Below are 19,347 nucleotides of genomic sequence, written 5' to 3'. Positions count from 1 at the left end.
AGATTTGGGGCAAAATCTGTATCTTGAATTTTTATTTAATAATGGGAGTTTGATTTTTCCCACAGGCACAGCAGTTTTCATCATTTTAAGTAATTAAACTCTCAATCTCCTCTGTATATATCAAATTACATCACATTATGTGCAAAGGACATAGTCATTATACCACTAAAGCCACAAAGCAGTGGCCTTGACAAGCCTTTGTTGATACCCAGAACCTTCACTATAAACATTGCAGTTATATTTTGTGCAGACAATCACAGAGGTAATAGATAATGTGATGAATAGCCCTTCACAATTAAATAGGACACAATTTGCTTCATTACTTTCTATAAAAACCATCAGAATTTGTGTCCCAACAAATAAAATCTTTAAAATAGTTTTTTTTAACATCATTTAAGAACATTTAGGTGAAGACACGGAAACCAGACATGCTAGTACACAAGATATTCACATGCAAACTATACAAAGGTTCCAAGAGTCTCAAGATCTTAAAAAAGAAGTTCACAGTAATTCGTTCATACTTCTCAAAAGGAATTGAAGCAGAAAGGAGTTTTTTGTCCACCACAGGCACCAAAAAATACAAATTCATTACATTCAATACTAGTGTCACACTAACATCTCATTTGTGTCTCTATTGTAATGGTGCATGTTACAAGCGGTTCTTCAAATGCCATCAAGAGTCTTGTAGTCTGTTAAAGGATTGTAGATAACCCTGACTTCTTTGGCTGGAATAAATCATTTAAATCGAGTGGCTGCTTAAAACCTGAACCTAAAACCTTAAAAATGTGAAAGCTGTTTTTTCTTTGCATTTTAATTTGTGTCTTGTTTTTGGTTTTACTGTTTCCTTTAGTAGGAGAAGCTGAAGTTGTGAGTAGAGCTCAGTACTGAACCTAATCAATACTGATAAACAACTTACGTGTCCTCAGCATTAAGTATAATACTGTGTTGGTATTGATATAAAGCGTTTTTGCCCAGCCATAGCTGTAAGGGTTAAAACAAACTGACATGACCGTTGATGGTTTTATGATGTGTCTCATTTCTGAATTAGGCTTGAAAATGAGGTTGGATTTCTGGATAAGGTTGGATTTTTCAAAAAGCTTAACCAAAAAATAGTGAGTTCAAAAGAATTCTGATTCAGCACTGATTCAGATTCAGTTAAATGCTATCAAACCTCAACCGTGGCCCATAGCCCACAATGCTTTGTAGCCTGCGTAACAACACTCACAGATGCACTCATTATGTTCCATAGCCTATAGGAATTACATCCAATTATAACTGGATATATGAACAAGGTCTCCAGATGATCAGTCAAGCAGAAAATCGCAGGATGATAAATTCTGACAGAATGTATAGTAGACAACAGCACTCAGTACCAAGTGAGTAGCGGTATTCACTGAGGACACATGAACTGGCTCTGCAAGAAGGGGACAAATCAGAGCTGCAAAGGGGCCTCGCTGTAGAACATGTTAGCACATCACAGCCGCATCCGAAAGAGGCACATGATCCCTTTTCACCGGAGAGGTCATGGTCTCAGCCGCGGATGCAGTAACATTGCATGGCAGAATGAGTAATGAGCACGAAGAACAAGGGTGTGAGTACAGTATAGAGGGTGTTAGAAAACTCTTAGCAGCTATGTCTGGTGCCATCTTGGAGGTCCCCATAGGGACAGAAATTTATTTTGTCATCCCTGTGGTGTTTTAAATTCACAAATTTTTTTATAAGCATTGAGGCTACCCTGCTACTGGCCTAACAACTCATAATCTAATTTGTGTGACTCTCATATGACAGTACTTGACCTTAGCAAGGTTAAAATGCCCGGGGCTTCCCACCACCCAGCAGAAGTGTGTCAAAATGCTTTCAGCACCAAACACGAAGTCCAGCTGCTTTTGGCGTTCTACGTGTAGTAGGTACAGTTCCGAAAAGTGGTCTCAGACTTTTGGACCACACTGTGTCCACTGACCTGGATGATTGAGAAGCTTTCCGGACATCTTGTCAAAGCTGAAGGCTCCTGTTTGTGACAAGTGTCAAAATCTTTTAGTGCTGAGCCATTTTTTTTTTCTTTCTCTACGGCGACAGTGATCTCAGTGCAGAACTATACTTGGCAACTCAAACAGCTAAATCCTACTGTTGAAACACACTTCAGTTGACTTTTTTTTCCCCTTGTTTATGCATCTTAGTTGGAATTCCACAACACAACTGAATGGCACGCTGTCAGTATTAAGATAAACCTGCCAGCATTGCAGACTCAACTAGAAGAGCAAATTACTATTGATGACTGTATTTGTGAATGGCAGTCTTGAGGGATAGCATACATCTTGCAACCTAGCTTGCAGTCTTTCAGTCCAACTAACAACTTAGGGATTCTCTGACTCATTGGGCACTGATTCATGATTTGTAACAGCCAGGCTGTCTTTGTATTGGTTTGTTGTCCCTGCACTCTGGATGGAGTTAAAACAGTGGTCAATTTCTGCCACTTGTTGCCACCTTGCTTTTTTGCACCCTTAAGGCTTTTTCTCCCTTTTGTAGCAGGTTTCCATGAAAACATCACCCCTTTTTCTTCTTGGCTCTTTGTAGTTGTTTGTCTAAATACAGCCTTAATCTGAACAATTGATGTTCCTTGATGTTTCCTTGAATGTACATTTAAGTGTCTGTTAAGTGCAAGCGTGCATTCTTATGCAACATGCTTATGTTCACAACAAGTCAGAGCAACGATAAAATGCTGCGGTTGCTCTGACAAACATAAAACCTATAAAAATGTTCTTATGAACAGGACAGGATCACATGTTCACTGCCACTGTACAGATACACGTAGAAGAGTTAAGGACCTCCAATATGGCTGCCAGAAAGTGCCTCATTAAGGTTGTTATTTTATTAATGTGCGAAGTTAGCAAATTATGTTGATGATTCTTTCTTTTGTTTTCTTTTGTTTTTACATTTCATACATCTTTGCTATACAAATTTTAAAAATTGGCCATTTAAAAAATTTAACGGACGCCACCAACAACAGTAGAGACATAAAGTATGTAAAACAACTTTAAACCAAAGGTTGTTTAATACTCTACTCTGCAAGAATTTTCCTAGTAGTTACTATAGTTCACACAGACAAACAGATTCACATTATCACTTATAATCTAAGCTTTAGACTCAATAACACATTTACAGCAGACGATACATGTTTTGGGGCCAATGCAGACCCTGTGTTTTTCCCACATTTACTGTACAGCTTAACTGCACAAGACTGTTCATAGGAAGAAAAAAAACAAAATAACAGCAAAACACTTTATCTGAGATTTACATGGCACATTCATAACGGGCTCATGAGATATTCATGAATAAATGATGTTTAATCCAGCATCATTACACTTTTATGTGCATGTTTACAGCGCAGATTTCAGAATAAAAGCCTAGATAAAAAATGTATTTGTAAGTAGATGGTTCACATACAATCACAGTCATAGCTGTCTCTAGCTAGCTAGCTCTCGTCTGCCAGAGGAAAGGAAAAATAAAACCTTCCTGCACCATATTTAGAAAAACAGGGATAGAAAAATGGCCACAAAGATGGTCACTTGTGTGGATGAGACCAACACAGCTTTACAGGTTAAGTCAACTCCCAGAAATAACTTTTAATGTCTTCAATCAGCATTAAAGCTGTTAACTAATCTTCCACAGCTTCTGTCTTGACTGAAGATGATGTTGGTGGGACTGATATATATCTTTCTTCTACAGATTAACTCAGGCAAAACAAAATAATTCCCCCTCTCCAACAGAAAACCTCCTAACATAAACTCAGACTAAAAAATGAAGCCGAAACATGTTCAGTCTTAACGCTAAGGCTCAGATTGCGTTCAGAGGTAGGTGGGCGATTTCTCTGAAATCAGTGAGACACGCTGCTGTGACGATGATCTAACAACAGTTGAAGAGATTTGCTCGGTTGCTTAAGTTCAGCGTTGCTCTGTAAATTTTGTTCCCTGAAATATAATTGTGGCTCAAAAAGCCATTGTGCTGTGTGGCCATTATTACAGATACCTTCAATTTCTCTGCTGTGCTGAAGTCTTTCATTTGATCTTTGAGCTCATTTGACTTTTTCAACACTTTTTTAAAAAAAATCCGCTTCATAAATTGGGTACCATGTCTTAATTGAGCAGGCCACAGAGGTTATGTTCATGGTTCGAAGGTACTTCAACATCCGATTCTCGGTGGCAGTGAATAAAACTGAGGACAGGTGCAGGGTAGAAGTTTGTTTCATCTGCTGTGCTAATTTACAAGGGAATTAAATTCTAAATTAATGATTGAGCCGTTTACTTTTTTGAAATCTGCTCTGCAAACATCACAGTACATATGTTTGATGCATCTTTACACATTTATACATAGAGATTTTATAAGGTATGTCATGGAGCACGACAGCAGCCTATCATCAATGCAATATCAGCCAATGCGAACTTCATGTTTTCATTTCCCTTTGTAGATAACTACAATCTAACAGCACGAACTGCTTTCGTGTGCTTGCGCAATATGTGCAACATAGATTGTGTGCCTTAAAGGTGATAAATAAAGATTAACTGAGTATTCTCTTTTCAAATTGGTCATTTAAACTTTAGTTTTAGATGTGTGTATCTTAGGAGGAAACACTGTGAAGTTCCTTGCTGCATTGATTGTTTTAAAGTAGTCCAGGACAGTCCAAAAGATAATTTACTGCTTTATATATCTTTTTTTTTGCAGTTTTTTTTCTTGCCTGTTTTTCTTGACAGTATTAAAATTTCCTTGGACAAATTACATGTGAACGAAAGCTTCTAAAACCTGTTCAGGTGAGTTGTGCGGTTTACTTACGCTCAGTGGAGGACTTGAGACTGAATGGTAAGGGCAGTTTTCTTGAAACATTAACACCTTTGCTTATCACCTTGAAGAATGTCTCTATGTGTCTCCTCAAATCGACACTGCAGTCACACCCCCACTACTGCAAGATGCCTTCTCCAGATCCTCCATGACCAGGTCCTGTTCAGTTACATGGTTGAGTCGCCTGGAAGTGTTTTTATCCAGGCTGTTGAGAGAAATAGGCTCCAGAGAGGTTTGTGCATTATTGGCTGGGAGCACAGAGTTTCCCTGCAGCCTGTGCGAGTAGGTTTTCCTCCGCTGTCCATCCGCCGTGCACAGGCTGATCTTGAACACAGCTTGAAATCCACTTCGGAAATTCTCATTGAAGAAACCGTAGATGATGGGGTTGACGCTGCTGTTGAAGAAGGCTAGCCAGTGGGCAAAGGGGTAAATGTAAATGTTGATGATTCTGTACTGTTGCTCAGTCAGGCTGGCATAGTCGCTCAACATCATGAGGGTCCACAGAGGCAGCCAGGAAAGGATGAAAAGCAAAGCAACTATTAGAAGCATTTTAATCACCCTTTGCTTTTTCTTGGACACAGTGTGGCGGTTGTCGTGGCCCGGCTTTCCTCCTGTTGGAACTGCTGTTTTGAAAAGCGTGATGCCAATCCGAGCGTACATGATCACGATGAGGGAGAGAGGGGCCAGGTAGATATTTGCAAACAGGACAGTGGTGTAAATCTTCCTCATCTCCTGGTTCGGCCAGTTCTCTCTGCACCAATAAAATGGGCTGGTTTTGTTGTCATAGCCCAATAACACACGAATGCTTTGCTCCTTGGTCACTTGTAGCATCACCCCAGAGGGACACATAATGGATATGGCCAGAACCCAGATAATGACTATTATCAAGGTGGCAGTGGATATGGTCAGCTTTTGCTTGAATGGGTAGACAATGCACCTGAATCTGTAAAAAGATACAAATAACAACAATAATAATAATAAAACTGATTCAGGGAGATGCTGAATGACAGTAAAGAATATTTACTTTAAATGGCACTGCATTATATAAATTAGTTAATGTAATTCATAATCAAGGCTATTCTATTCTTCTATTCTTCTGTCTATAATGTCCACACCAAGCTGCTCACAGAGGTTGTCTTTGTGCTTTTAGCCACAAAGACCACGAAAACACATCATGTTGTTTTTGACAAATGGTCATGAATAGCTCATGGAACTGAGATTTTTGAGGCTCTGACTGATTTTTCTTTGAACAGCACAGCTTTCTCACTTTGGGGAAAAAAAATTACATATATATGTATATATATATTTTTTTTTCCTTCAAATTAATATACATTTACAGGTGTGTTGTGTATGTTGATGTTTATGAGTCAGCTTTTATAGCCACGCTCTCTCTCCTTTGCCTAAATGTCACACTGTATATTTCCATCTACATGGATAGCAACATCCCCATGTCATCTGTGACAGCCCAACCAGCAGCAGTGTCTGAGGATGGCAGCCACAATCAAGTCAGAGTGTGGGGTGACCTCTCCACCTCTCGTAGCTGTGACTTTGCTCTCGGGGAGGCTGACGTGTCACCATCCTTTGGCCTTTCTGTTGAAGTCAGACCCACCTTTCTTAATTTGCGTCTCTGTGCAGTGTTGAAAACGTGGGATTACCACATTGGCCAGTCGGCATGTAGCAGTGGTGGAGGAAATATTCAGGTCCTTTTCAAGTGTAAAAACACTCAGCTAACTAAGTGTTTTATTGTTTGCATTTATGAGATTATGTATTGGTTTTGTATTGAAAATCTGCAAAAGTAACTAGTAAGTTTAATTGGCAAATGTGTGTAGTAGAGTAGAAAAGCTGCAAAAATATTTTTTGTTGTTGATCTACAGTTGTCACCGGCAAAGCAAGGCAGAGAACTATTAGCAAGTTAACGTGGATGTAAATAATTTCAGAATTTGAAATATTTACAAAATCTGCTTTGCAAATATTTTAAGAGGCGGGAAATGGATTCAGTGTCCTTGTTAGGCTTGAAGGATGCACACAAGACGTTTGAGAGTAACACTGAATGTAAACATAAGCTTTGTTTATAACATACTGCTCAACATACAGTGCACGTAGTATGTTAAGTAGTAGTGTATTATAAATTAGCAGAAACTTTGCAGGGGATAAGTGGAGGTCATTACAGCTCAGACGACAGAAGAAACTCTTGCGTTAGGCAGGAGACGTATTTTTAGTTTGACAGCACAGGCATTAACACGCTTCCAGATCCACATGATCGCTTCCTGAATGACTAGTGGGTGTCAATGGTCTGTGCAGGAGTACACTGCCTGAAGGGAGGGGGTTACACAAGAGAACTGTTTATCTCCTTACACATTTAAAGCTGATTCTAATCATGTCGTTGGTAGATGTGTAAGGTGACTTTGACTTTTGGATGTCAAAGCATTTCAAACTCCATCTGTCCTTTCCACAGGCTCAGACACCCTCCAGTCATTTTCAAATAGTGACAGAGTGACGTCACTGCACGTCTAGTGTCTGGGGACAGGGCGATGTTAAAATACCAGCTCTGTCAGTTTTACAGCTTGGAGAGCTGTTGCCACCCTCTTGCCCTTCATAATGTCCTCTAACTCCGCGGCATGTGTCCGTTTGCCGGGCTCTTAATGTTGGCAACATACTATTTCCCCGCTGTGAGATGCTGTAGCCTCCTCCGGTGATTTATGTAGGAGCAAAGCAAGATGACTGTTGTCATCTCAGTGAATAACACCGAGGCGAATCAGCATGTTTCTACAGAAGTGAACAGTTAAACCAGATAAAGATGAGAAAGCTGTGCCATCCTGCTCAGATCAAGAGCGGACTGATTTGTTGAATTAAATTCTGTGGAAAATTAGAGCAAAGGCCAAGGAACAGGTTACTTACTTTTGCAGTAAATGTTTATTATACTCTTCATCCTATTAATATAACCTAACCTTTATTTTATAAAGTAGTAATGGTAAAAATAGAGCTGCTGTACCTGTCAACAGCAATAGCGACCAGGGTGAAGACAGACGCTGACACGGAGATCCCTTGAACCATGCCACTCATTTTGCAGACCAGGCTTCCAAAAGGCCATCCTGTTGACAGGAAAGATGCATTCAGCTGATTTACCCTGGAGGCATCAAGTTCAAAGAGACAGCATTATCACTGTACTTACATGTTTAATATCTGAAGTGTACATGTATGAATTCAGACTGCTGCAGAGAGTCACGTCCACATATAAATCAGTGTACTGGGGCAGCTGAGGGGTTTTGTCATGAGCTCGTATCATATAAGTGGGAGGAATCCCTTCTTTAGCAGAACTTAATCTGGGCTGCTGGTGCCTCACAGCAGAGGTGCTGACAGTGTAGGTGTCTTATTGTGGCTGACTGAAAATTATCACAGACTGCAGGCTGCCATGTATATAACCCCTGGCTTCTGTAACCTGGACTTAAGCTTGATTGTCATTCACTTTTATACTAAAGGCTGACTGGGGATGAAAAGCTTTCTGATGTTCTCTATTAATATTACAGAGTTGCATTATGGGATATTGTAGCGTCTTGCATTTTTGAAGCCTGACCCATAACAGGGGCTGAAAATTGTAATATCTTCTTTTATTTTCTTACTCTTAGAGTCCCACAGCTTTATAAAAGCACAGTACAAGTTTCATGAACATTAAAATGATCCACATTTTATACCATGGCAGTAATACAAAAAAAAATTATGCAAGTGGTTTGGTTTCACTGCTGTTACACCAGACTGAACATACAATAAGGAAGTAGCTGCATGTTTTGAGTTGAAGTTGACGATCAGTCTGTCTAAGTTCGTCTGCACTGTGATCACTGCTGAACGCTGCTGTGTGCCGGCTTAAGCTCCTGTTTCCAATAAGACAAAGTGCTGAGGCTTGTGGTGGAATGGCATTTAGGTTCAGATTATTCAAACTATGCTGACCTTTCAAATCATGTCCGCTCACATTATATATGACCGAGAAGAATGCAGAGAAATAATCCCTGATTTTCCCTCAGATGGATTTGTCTAATTTTGAAGTGCTTATTGGCATTTCATGATTTTACCCAGTACCCGTTTATGGATTACTATACATGTGTTTGTAGTAGCTTTCATCTCCTCTTTGTGATGGTTCTTTCATCTGAGTCACAAATTGCAGGGGGGCAGTCGCCATTGAAAATCATTATGCACAGCAAACATCCCCGTGGTGCGTTAGATGAAAGGTTTCTGTGGGATACAGTTGCAGAATGATGGTTGTCCAGTTTTAACAGAGAACGCAGAGGTCAAACAAGAGGCTCGTATCAGTGAGGACAGTGACAGAAAGCCACACGTGATGCTGTGTGTAGCTGATCTCTCGTCTTTGGTTTCCGTGAGCATAAACCACAAACACACACACAGAGTCAGAGGGACACACACACACACACACATCACATCCCTGATAAACATGTCAGGTGGATATTTAAAACTATTAAATCACTTTTTTCATGGCACCGAAGTCTAGAAAGCTTATTGTGAAAAAGCATTTCTTACTGGTGTCCAGCATTCAGCTTGAACACTCAGCATCACTGTCTTGATGGTGTGGTTCATCGCCCGCTCAAATGTCATTGGCTCTCTGAGTGTCCCGCACGCCGCCACTGAAAGGCATTGCACAGCGTGAGGCTGTCATCCCCGATGAGCTCAGTCCAGTTTATGATTGACACAGCGCTTTGCGTTACAGCTGAGTGAGTTCAGTTTCTTTTGTCTCCTGCTCTCAGAGTCTTTCATGTGCCTTTTTGCAAACTGCAGCCTGACTCGACTTGACCTCCTGTTTCTCCCGCTCTGCACAGATTTGACAAGTGCTACTCTGACTGTTGTGCTTCTAGCAGGATATCCCTTTGCAGTCAAAGGCCGCTGTAGTATGTCTGTGCTTCTTCGTCTCCTCCCTGAGGAACATGCTTTTTTCTCTCGTTTCTCAGCTTGGTCAGATGGTTAGCTGTAAGAAAAACGGGAGTACTTCCAGATGAATGTCAGTCAACTGGAATGACAATGGTGTTCTCCCTCCCCCCTCCTGTAGCTTCTGCCTCTCTACCAGGCCACACAACAGACGTGGGTGGACAAAATGACAAACAAATTACACTACAACACACTGCTGTAAACAGCAATTTGTGTCTTTTCAAGACACAATTTTAACATAAAATTACTCTTCTTTGAATAACATTTTTTCTCACCAAAAAAGAAAACTAGAAGAAGATGGCTAGTTCAAAATTCTTAAAGGCTCATCTGTTTGAAGAATATATTTTTTTTGTTTTAAAAGTTTAACTGCTGGACACAAAATGTTTTCATTCTCAGTGCGTGTGCACCTGAGATGTAATTTTCACATCACACTTGTGGTTTCAGCATAATGGACAATGACAAGCCTTCAAACCAGCTGCGATGTCCTGAAAAACATCTCTCACATACCCATCTTTAAAGGTTTAAGGTGAGCACAGAGAAACTTTTCCCCTTCAGTGGATGAATCTGAAAACAACCTTCTAGCCCTCGACACATCCATCACTCTGCAGAGTTAAGGCCAAACGTGTACGTGAAGAAACAATAACTTGGAAATACACATTTGAGTGGGGAGGGTTGTTACAATAGAAGTGCTTAGATTTTTCTTTCTATCTGATGCCTGTTTGATTTCCTCTTTTATTGCACTTTCACTGCATTTTCTTTATTTTGCAAGAGGAAAAGTGCAGCGTAGCAAAGCAGGCCGAACTGCAGGAAATATTTGGCGACATGGAAATAAACATTTCAGTTTAAAGGATGTCCGCTGGTCTTGGACTGAATTTGGCCCCTTATTGTCTGGCAGCCACGGTAATGTTGACTTCAAAATTTATGATTTTTTTTTTTTTTTTTTAATCAGTTTTACTGAACTTTGGAATAAATAAATAAATAAAACAGCATAGATGAGCCCAGTTCTGACTGATCAGCATGTAGCGTCCACTCAAATATAATCAGATCAGCATTTAAACTCTCGAATCAGATCAGCCCTAAACAAACAGTATTTTCAGTTTCCTCCTGCTGAAGCCTTCAGTGCTGTAATGCACTGCACAGAACTCCTCTCCAGGTCTCTGCCTTTCTGATTTCTGTTGATAGTTTCTGCCCTGACAGGCTGTGGGACCTGTGGGACCTTAAATAGACGCATGCTGTGTTTTGATTTGAGTCTTGACCATCATTTGAATTGGCCACATCTCAACACCATTCAGAGTTATTTGAATGCATTTTCATTCAGTAGACGATCAAGGCTATGAGCTGAATAGTTCCTAGTACAAACTACTCAACATAAGTTAATTACTTCATCACTTGAGAACCTTTGGACTTTATTATTGATATCACACAGTGTCAGAAGTTGTAATTTGCTCCATTTCACATTCAGACTGCAGCACTGAAAAATGTGGGAAAAGTCAAGTCTAAGTGTAAAACGCCAAATGCATGAAACATGTTGTGAAAAGCATGGGGAGCATCTGTCTTCCTGTAAAAGTCAAGTCTATTTTCTATCCCAGTCTGCTCCTAACCCTGTGTTTCACTGAACTGTGTGTGTGTGTGTGCGTGCGTGCGTGCGTGCGTGCGTGCGTGCGTGCGTGCGTGCGTGCGTGCGCGCGCGTGCCTGCGTGCGTGTGTGCATCAGGTATTCTGATGCCTGTGTAGTAAAGTGTTCTTGTTGTTGGCATTTTGATTTACTCTTTTTTTGTTTTGTAGTGCCACAGCTTTTAAGCGTAGCGAGTTGAGGGGGTGGTGGGTGGGGCTTTCATTCTTATTTACTTCTGGTAGCTGCAAGCTGTCCGTCATATTTGAGGATTTAATTCCGAGTCATGTCATTGCAGCAGGGATTTAATCATACAAAGCACTCTACCAGCTGGATTTCCCCAAACTCCATGTCAGGGTCTGACATGTGCCTGATTTAAACAATAATGTCTGATTATGTTTTGGATGCTTAATATCTGCTCTTGTGAAGAGGCAATAGGTGGATAATTGGTGGTTAATTACCTATTTAATGACAGTCCCCAAACTAAAATAATCTCTGGATGTGAATAAGGCAATTTACTTGATCGACATTCACTGCAATCACAGCAAAGTCTTTTGTCATTCTTACGATTAACAAGAGACGTGCATGCAGGCTTTATTTTGTTATTATTTTCAAAATGACACAGGGTTAGATCCAAATCAAAGTAATTTCAAAAAGCCTGAGAATAGGTGGGATACATTTTCATTCAGGTTTATCATCCTTTGAAAAAATTTGATGGCCTTTGTTACTCTCTCAGCTGAGAGAGGAAGCCTTGGATCATCCTGAAATGTTAAGTAGTTTTCATTGGTTTTTGTTTTAAAGCAGAAAAGATTAAGTCATCCCTTCAGAAAGCACATCAGCTACTGTAGACAAACTACATGAAGAGTCTGAACTCTCAGTCACTATCACTCGCCTTAAGAATCACTCATGTGAGATTTGTGTCATCGAGAGCCAACTGTCAAGTCAAATCAGCGCAACATGTAAAAAGCCCTGGTCTCATTCATGCATGCCGGGAAGACTTTGGCCTCCATGATAAATCACAGTTTCAGCCTCTGAGCCGCCTTTGTTTTTGACCACCACAGGCTGTTCACTAAACAATAGATTATGTCAGGATGCTTTGCCTGGGACGGCCTCCGCTTACACCTTTGGTGGTCCATAGTCCTGCCAGTCTAAACTGAAAAACAAAGGCAGCCCAGCAGTGTCATGAAATAATATCAGTGATTAGGGATTAGGGATCAGGGTTAATCAAAGGATTATCAAAGCTAGCAGCCCTGTGAGGCTGTGATGCTTCATTACGCACCAAACAACAAAATTACTGCTTAGACGAAAAATAGATTTTTCACCAGTGGGACAGAAATGTAAAGACAGGCCTGAGGGTGGCACCATATTCACTGCTGATGTTTGCAACCGAAAATCTGGTAATTAGAGATATTTGAAAATAGCACATTATGTCTCATTAGCAGACTTTTAGCATCGAGCACAATGTGTAACTGAGGCTTGACAGGTGTTAGGTCAGGAGTCAGGAGATCACCAAAGTCATTGGTGTTTATCCTCTGGAGACCATTAAAGTCTGTAACAAATTTCATGTCAGTCCCCCCCCGTCATATATTTATCAGGGATATCTTCATCAAATCTCATGGCAGTTCATCCAGTTGTTGTTGAGATAAGTGTTGAACTGACCATCATGATCCTTATGACAACACAACCAGCTTGGCCACTTAAAAATCTGTAGCAGTGACACACGTCACAGTTGCAATCAAACAACACAATAAAAGCTCGTAATTACCTGTAATTATGTTGTCTAGAAGTGTTGTGGGCATGCAGAAAATCCCAACCAGGAGGTCGCTGACAGCAAGGTTTAGAATGAACAGGTTGGTGACAGTCCGCATGTTTTTGCTCCTCAGCACAATGAAGCACACCACTCCATTCCCCACCATGCACACGAGGAAGATCAGCAGGTAGGACACGATGAAGATGGCTGCTGTGGACGGCTGGTGCTGGTAAAATCCCACATAGGTGATGTTGTTCCTGGGTATGACGTACTCCACGGAGGAGTTGTAAAAAGTCCAGTTGTCGTAGAGCTGAGTCAAGTTGGTCGCGAGTTCTTCGTTCATTTTAAACCTGGAAAACGAAACACGAGCAGATGAATCAGTTACTGTCCAGCGCAGTTTGAATGAAAGGGAAAGTAACTTCACTGGATGCTTTGGGTGCGTGTTTGATGGACTCTGTGTAGGTTAACAAGGTGCACAGGCTGTTTTCTTTTCATTGGTTTTAACTTTTTCATGTTGTTTGACCAAACACAACAAAGAAGCTCTTCTTCTTCCTGCTGTCAGGAGGTCGCTGTCATATTTTCTAGAGTGCATGTGTGGAACATGTCTGCATACACGTACCCCTGATTGTAGTATGTTCGGACATGTCTGTCTCTGTCATTTGGATCCATAGTGTGTATAATTCATCATGATAGGTTGAGTTCATCAGGTCTTATATGTAGATAAGACACAACCTCAGCTCTGAACATGTTTTATAGTCAAAAACTTAATGCCAGAAATTAAGTGATCCAGCCAAAGCGCCCAGTAAGATCCCTGACAATATGACGTGAGCTTAATTAATGTGGAGGAAGAGGAGAAAGACATTTCAAGCAAATCAGCCTGTCAGACTACAGCAGCTGCCTTTACGCGAGAGGGAGGAGTGACAGAACTGAGGGCGGAAAGTTAACTGTCTATAAAAAGTGGCAGGGTGAACTCACATCAGTGAAGAGAAACATGAAAAAGGTTTCAACCTTCATACTATAATGATGAAGCTCAGAAGAAACCACTGATTGAGACAAAAAAAAAAGCTCTCTCCATTCAGCCATCAGTCTGATGTTCTGCGCATATCACGACTTTTGTAGTGTCTCATGATGAAGTATTATTGGCGCACCCACTAACCCTCAGCCTCCCTCATCTACTTCTGTGTAAGTTAGTGATTTTCTGAATTTCCTCAAATGACTTTCAACAACCCTCAGAGCAGAAGCTTTCCTCGCTGTGTACGTGCAGGTGAAGAGAGAGCAATAACAACGGCAGAGTGAGGTTGGGTTTTTTTTTTTTTTTCCCCCCCCTTGAGAGAAAGAACTATGCAGAAGTCAGGACCCGATCCTCAAACAAGAAGAGGGCTGTGATGCCTTTTGGTCCATGGAGGAACCATTGATTTTCTGCTGTTTCATTATTGAACATTGATGCAAAATGATGAGTTTAGATGGAAATCATTGCTGCTGATGGTTTTCTGCCAAAACCTGGCGTTTAATGGTGCAAAATGATTTAAATGATCGTTAAAACAGTTGCCTAAGAAGCAATTAATTGTTTCAGCTACCAGCAAGAAGTGTAGAAAAAAAATCCAGCAAAACCTCCATTACAAACTCTACTTGTCTAAAATTCATTTCAGAGATTTAAATAGTCAACATATACATATAGTCTGAATCAGGAATCTGAGAATGCTGTGCACTGTGCTTATTCACAGTATTGTCTGGAGTCCAAGTGTTTTAAAGGGGATTTTCCCTTCATGTCAACAGCAAATAAACAGCTGTGACAGTATCTGCCCATGACAGATTTGCATAAGTGTAGCTGCTGTGATTACGAATCCTGCTCATTATGTATGATTATACATGTAACTCATGTAATCATGACTGAATATTATGTGGCATTGCTTGAGGACGATGCCAAAATTTAGGTGAAAAAAACCCCAAACATATTTGCATGAAGAAGCTCTGCATTCTGGGATTTGCTGATGTTTGTACTTGAAGGTGTTTCCTTTGTTACCTCTGTCACCTTTCCCGACCATTTAACAGTCCTGCCTTTGTGACTGATGCCATTGGAAATGCCTGGAGTTTGGCGCCACATCACTTACAGTGATAATCCTCACAGCTGGTAAAATCGCTCTGTGGGCTCACTGCTGCTTTCTCTGTGTGAATGAGCTGAAAATGAATCTAAAAAAACAAATGAGAATGAAACATGAATGGGCAAATAGAGGGCATGGGTGGCTAATTGAAGGAACTGAGGAAGTATAGACTTTGAAAGCTCTTTAATGTTTGCTCAACTCGGCAGTTTTAATGACTTATTTATGGAAACGTGGATGTGTTCTGATGGTCTGTGCGGGATATTGTGTATCTGAGGCTGTGTGTAATAACTGAAGCTGTTTTTAGAAGGATTCAGGTGAAGTCAGACCTAATTATGGATGAAACGGTACGCTTTCTGAGATTTCAATCGCTGTCTTTTTCTCTGAAACTCCAAACATGCTTGTTGCATCAAGTGGACACGAGTCCACTTGCGTTTTCCTGTTATTCAGCTTCTCCTTGCTTTCTCGCAGCCTGACAACTCAGCATGAAAGGGCAGCAGGCAGCAAGATAAAATCCACAAAAAGGACATGATATAAAATCTGGAATGCCTTAGACTGAAATCTGCACAAGCAAGGACCCTGACAGAGAGATGTTTTTAGTATCCACGGTGAACAGTGTCACCACCGATTTGCGAAATGCTTTTTGACTTTCTTCTGCATAAAAGGCCTAAAGTAGACTAATGCTCTGAAAGCAATTTCATGCAGAAACTTGGCCAGTTTCCTACAGAGACAGGCAACTTTTGCCAGAAAGAACAAGCTTATGCATCAGTCATCTCAGACTGAAAATGGAAGAGCCAACCTAAAATGTGATTTGTGGGACTCATGCATCCCATAAGGATATGGTAGGGCCACAATATTCCTCTAGATCATATATTTATATCAATTTTTTTGTTTTTAGAGTGTGATGAGTAAGAAGTTGTGGGATTCAGCCCCAGATGATTTTGTACCCTCACTCTTTAGGGTCACTGTCTACATCTGTTATGTCAGATTCGGCGTTGAACCTTGGTGACATATGGTTTCACATGACATCTTTCTGATGTAGTATCAAAATGTTATGAGTTAATACTCCATCTGTCCATACATCGGTTTAAAGAAAGATTTGCTTCATTTGTGTGTTTGTTTTTAAAGGTCAAAGCTGCTGTAGTTTAGTTAGTAGTTGCCGTGTGTTTATGAATGCATGAGCTCTGTTTTTTATGATTTTTAGCAGCTGTGATGTTTGACACATACTCACCAGTTTACATGTTCTCACAGAGAGGTGCAGTGCACTGCACCAGACTGCTGATTTTGGTGTTTAGGAGCTCGGCAAAGCACGGTCTTGTTGAGGCCATGCATTGATATTCTATTCATTTTAGTCTAAGACAGCTGTACTTCTGTTTGACTGCAGAGACATAATGGACCACAGCCTGCCCAATTACGATGTCAAAATCTGTGCATTGACTGTATAAATCATAACCGTTAAAGACGAGAAATGGCTTCTTCCTCTTTATCCATTTGTCATCCAAAAGACTCAGTGACTTCCTTCCACAGTCCTCTGCCGATACGATGGAAGTTCCTCTTTCACCCACAGCCTGTGCCTGGTGAATTTTTATTACAGTTGTTGGACAAGGGAGGAATCATTGTAGTGTGGTATTCTTGCGTTCCCAGAATGTCGGTCTCTGTGCCAGCCCCTGAAAGTGCAATTAGCTTCAGTCTTTCTGGGTTTTTTAATGGAAATCATTTGTGTCCAATATTCATGCATGTGTGGTTGAGGAGCCTTTTTTTTCCACCCTGAGAGGATCAACACTCCTGGGAGAGGGGGCGGCCTTGTTCATGCTCAAAATGAAAGCTTTAGACCTTGAGTGAAATCAAATACCAAATACTTTGAACCCTGCTGCCTCATTATGGTACGATCCGTACCATATCTTAAAATGCAAACAGTCCATTGGTCCACAGACGACATGTTCAGCTAAATATTACAAATGCCACCATGAAACGCGAACATTCACCTGTGCAGAACAAAGTCTGCAGGGGCTTAAACTCATCACAACCTCATTTAAACCTTACCCACCATGTCAGTTTAACCTCATTAACCAATCATCACACCCTGTGACCAGTAAATAAGTTCACCCTGAGCAGGACTGCAGGCCTGACAGGCTTCCCCTCTGACTCACGTTGACTAATTCTTACTATCAAAACAAGAGAACAGAGCAGAGCAGCAGAGGATCTCCCTCTGTCATCTATACGTTTCTCATCTCATGTCTCCCTGATCTTATCACACAATAATAGTCGCACTGTTATTAATAGGCTGTAGGACCTACAACAGGGCTGTCCACATGACAAAGCATGTTTGAGGTGAGCTTGTGTTGTCACAGTCCCTTTATCCCATAAATCATTTTTACTGTCCCCCAAAGACACTTAATAACCTGAATGATCCTTCACACCAGCAAATATTCACATTTGAACATTTTTGCTTCAAAAAGTACTTAAATATTTAATCATCATCGAAATTCTTCTTGTTTACACCGATCAGAAAATCACATCAGCTCGCACAGAGTGAGGCTTTACAATTCATCCTGACACTTCATGGCAGCTATCCACTCAGTAGTATACAATGGCATTCTTTGAGTACTGGAAAATGAAGTACAAAGCAGCGTCACGTCAAAGTGAAACTTGCGTGAGCCCACAAGAAATTAATAATAAAATAAAAATAGACATAGAAATGAAGGAAAAAAGGAAAACACCAGTGAAATCAGAATTTGTCGACCATCCCGCTTTGATTCCTCTGCATAGATGATTTGAACATAAGAACATAACCACTGTAATTACAGAACAAACAGCTGCTATGCTGAGCAGGCTTGTCCTCAGTCTGAAACATTTCCCATGTTCCAGCTTAACAGCCTGCATGGCTTAATGGAAATGGTCATGGGAAGCCAGTGGGTGTTTGGAGGCTGTCTGCATGGCATGTATAGCAAAGTCTCATTCCAGGCTGACATATGTTTTGTTAAAAGCCACAAGAAGATGATAATTTCAGTATTTTTGCGTTGTGTTTTTTAACCTGCGCTCCTGTTCATCAGGAGACTCCCGTCAGCCGGGTTCAGCCCCCCAGCCCCTCTAAGAGTAACGGAAACTGTAGCTACGCGCCTGATTTCCCCTCAGCTGCACGATGGGGAACACACGCAAACACATTTATTTCATTCACTCAACAGCACCCTATCCCGGTGGATCAGAACATGCGCGTTCGTTTTGCGCCAACATTGCGCGCTGGGCCGCTGCTGGATGCGCCCGATGGAAAACGAACTGCGCCCGGCGCAGTTTTTTTTTTTTTTTTTTTTTTTTTTTTTTTTTTTTTTGATTGATCTCCCCTGCCGCCAACTTTGTGCGTCAAAGTACGCAAGTTTGAACTAGATGGAGACTTGAGGAGCTGACTGTGCTCAAAAACACGCATGGCTGACCACTCCTGGACAAAGAGGTTCCTGTGTCCAAATGGTGATCGGTGCACCAAAGCGGAGAGAGCTGGCTGGACAGACAGCAGTTTGGAGAGGAGGACGGACACGCACCGAAGCTTCTGGTCACTGACCTAAAAGCTCTGCGCCCTGACAGCCCGTTATGAGCACTTAATGACTTTTAACTGCAGCAATCCCAACTGTAAGAACTCAATCAAAAGAGAAAATGAGTTTTTAAATATTAATTTCACAGATGATTTATCCACCTGCAGCCGTACCCGCGGTGCCTGGCAGCGCAGATTTTCGGCAGTCAGTAACGCTGAACTTGTCTTACCTTGGTTTATTTCAAATCAAGCAGGCGACGGACTGGGTGCTGTGGGGAAAAGAAAAGTTAAAAAAAAAATGTCCACTGTCCTCTGAATAAGGCATACGTAGATCAGAGGGGGCAAAAGAGAAACCGGCATGGAAAAAAAAAAAGTGTGAAGAAGCTCGGTCTCCCGCTGAGTCCAGGATCAGTCCGGTTTCATGTGCGTCGTTGGGAGGCGCTTCATGTGGCACAGGACGCGCTCAGCGAGCCGCTCAGAGCGCAAGTGGGAGATTTACAGCCGCATCCGTCCGTATTTGATGCGTGACGTCGGGAGTGGAGGGGGTGGGATGAGAGCTGGATGAGCAGGCTAATGGTTGAGTGATATCCCCCCC

At 41.3% G+C, this 19,347-nt stretch overlaps 1 protein-coding gene across 1 annotated transcript; it reads right to left on the bottom strand.

Annotated features, from left to right (window-relative positions):
* Positions 1 to 4,923: 4,923 nt before the first annotated feature.
* On the bottom strand, positions 4,924 to 19,062 carry npffr2a (neuropeptide FF receptor 2a). The gene is made up of 4 exons (XM_041042859.1): positions 18,983 to 19,062; positions 13,143 to 13,477; positions 7,826 to 7,925; positions 4,924 to 5,776 (listed from the first exon to the last, which is right to left on the bottom strand). The coding sequence occupies exons 2-4, from the start codon at positions 13,468 to 13,470 to the stop codon at positions 4,924 to 4,926; spliced, it is 1,281 nt and encodes a 426-aa protein (XP_040898793.1). The 5' UTR covers positions 13,471 to 13,477; positions 18,983 to 19,062.
* Positions 19,063 to 19,347: the final 285 nt, after the last annotated feature.

Source organism: Toxotes jaculatrix, chromosome 7 (assembly GCF_017976425.1).
Source record: "Toxotes jaculatrix isolate fToxJac2 chromosome 7, fToxJac2.pri, whole genome shotgun sequence".
NCBI lineage: Eukaryota > Metazoa > Chordata > Actinopteri > Toxotidae > Toxotes > Toxotes jaculatrix.
This window is presented reverse-complemented; position numbering and strand designations above follow the sequence as displayed.

Coding starts and splice junctions, on each gene's coding strand:
- npffr2a (XM_041042859.1), bottom strand. CDS start 13,470: ATGAACGAAGAACTCGCGACCAACTTGACTCAGCTCTACGACAACTGG. Junction 7,926..13,142: donor TCTAGACAACATAATTACAG/GTAATTACGAGC, acceptor TCCTGTCAACAG/GATGGCCTTTTGGAAGCCTG. Junction 5,777..7,825: donor GTCGCTATTGCTGTTGACAG/GTACAGCAGCTC, acceptor ATCTTTTTACAG/ATTCAGGTGCATTGTCTACC.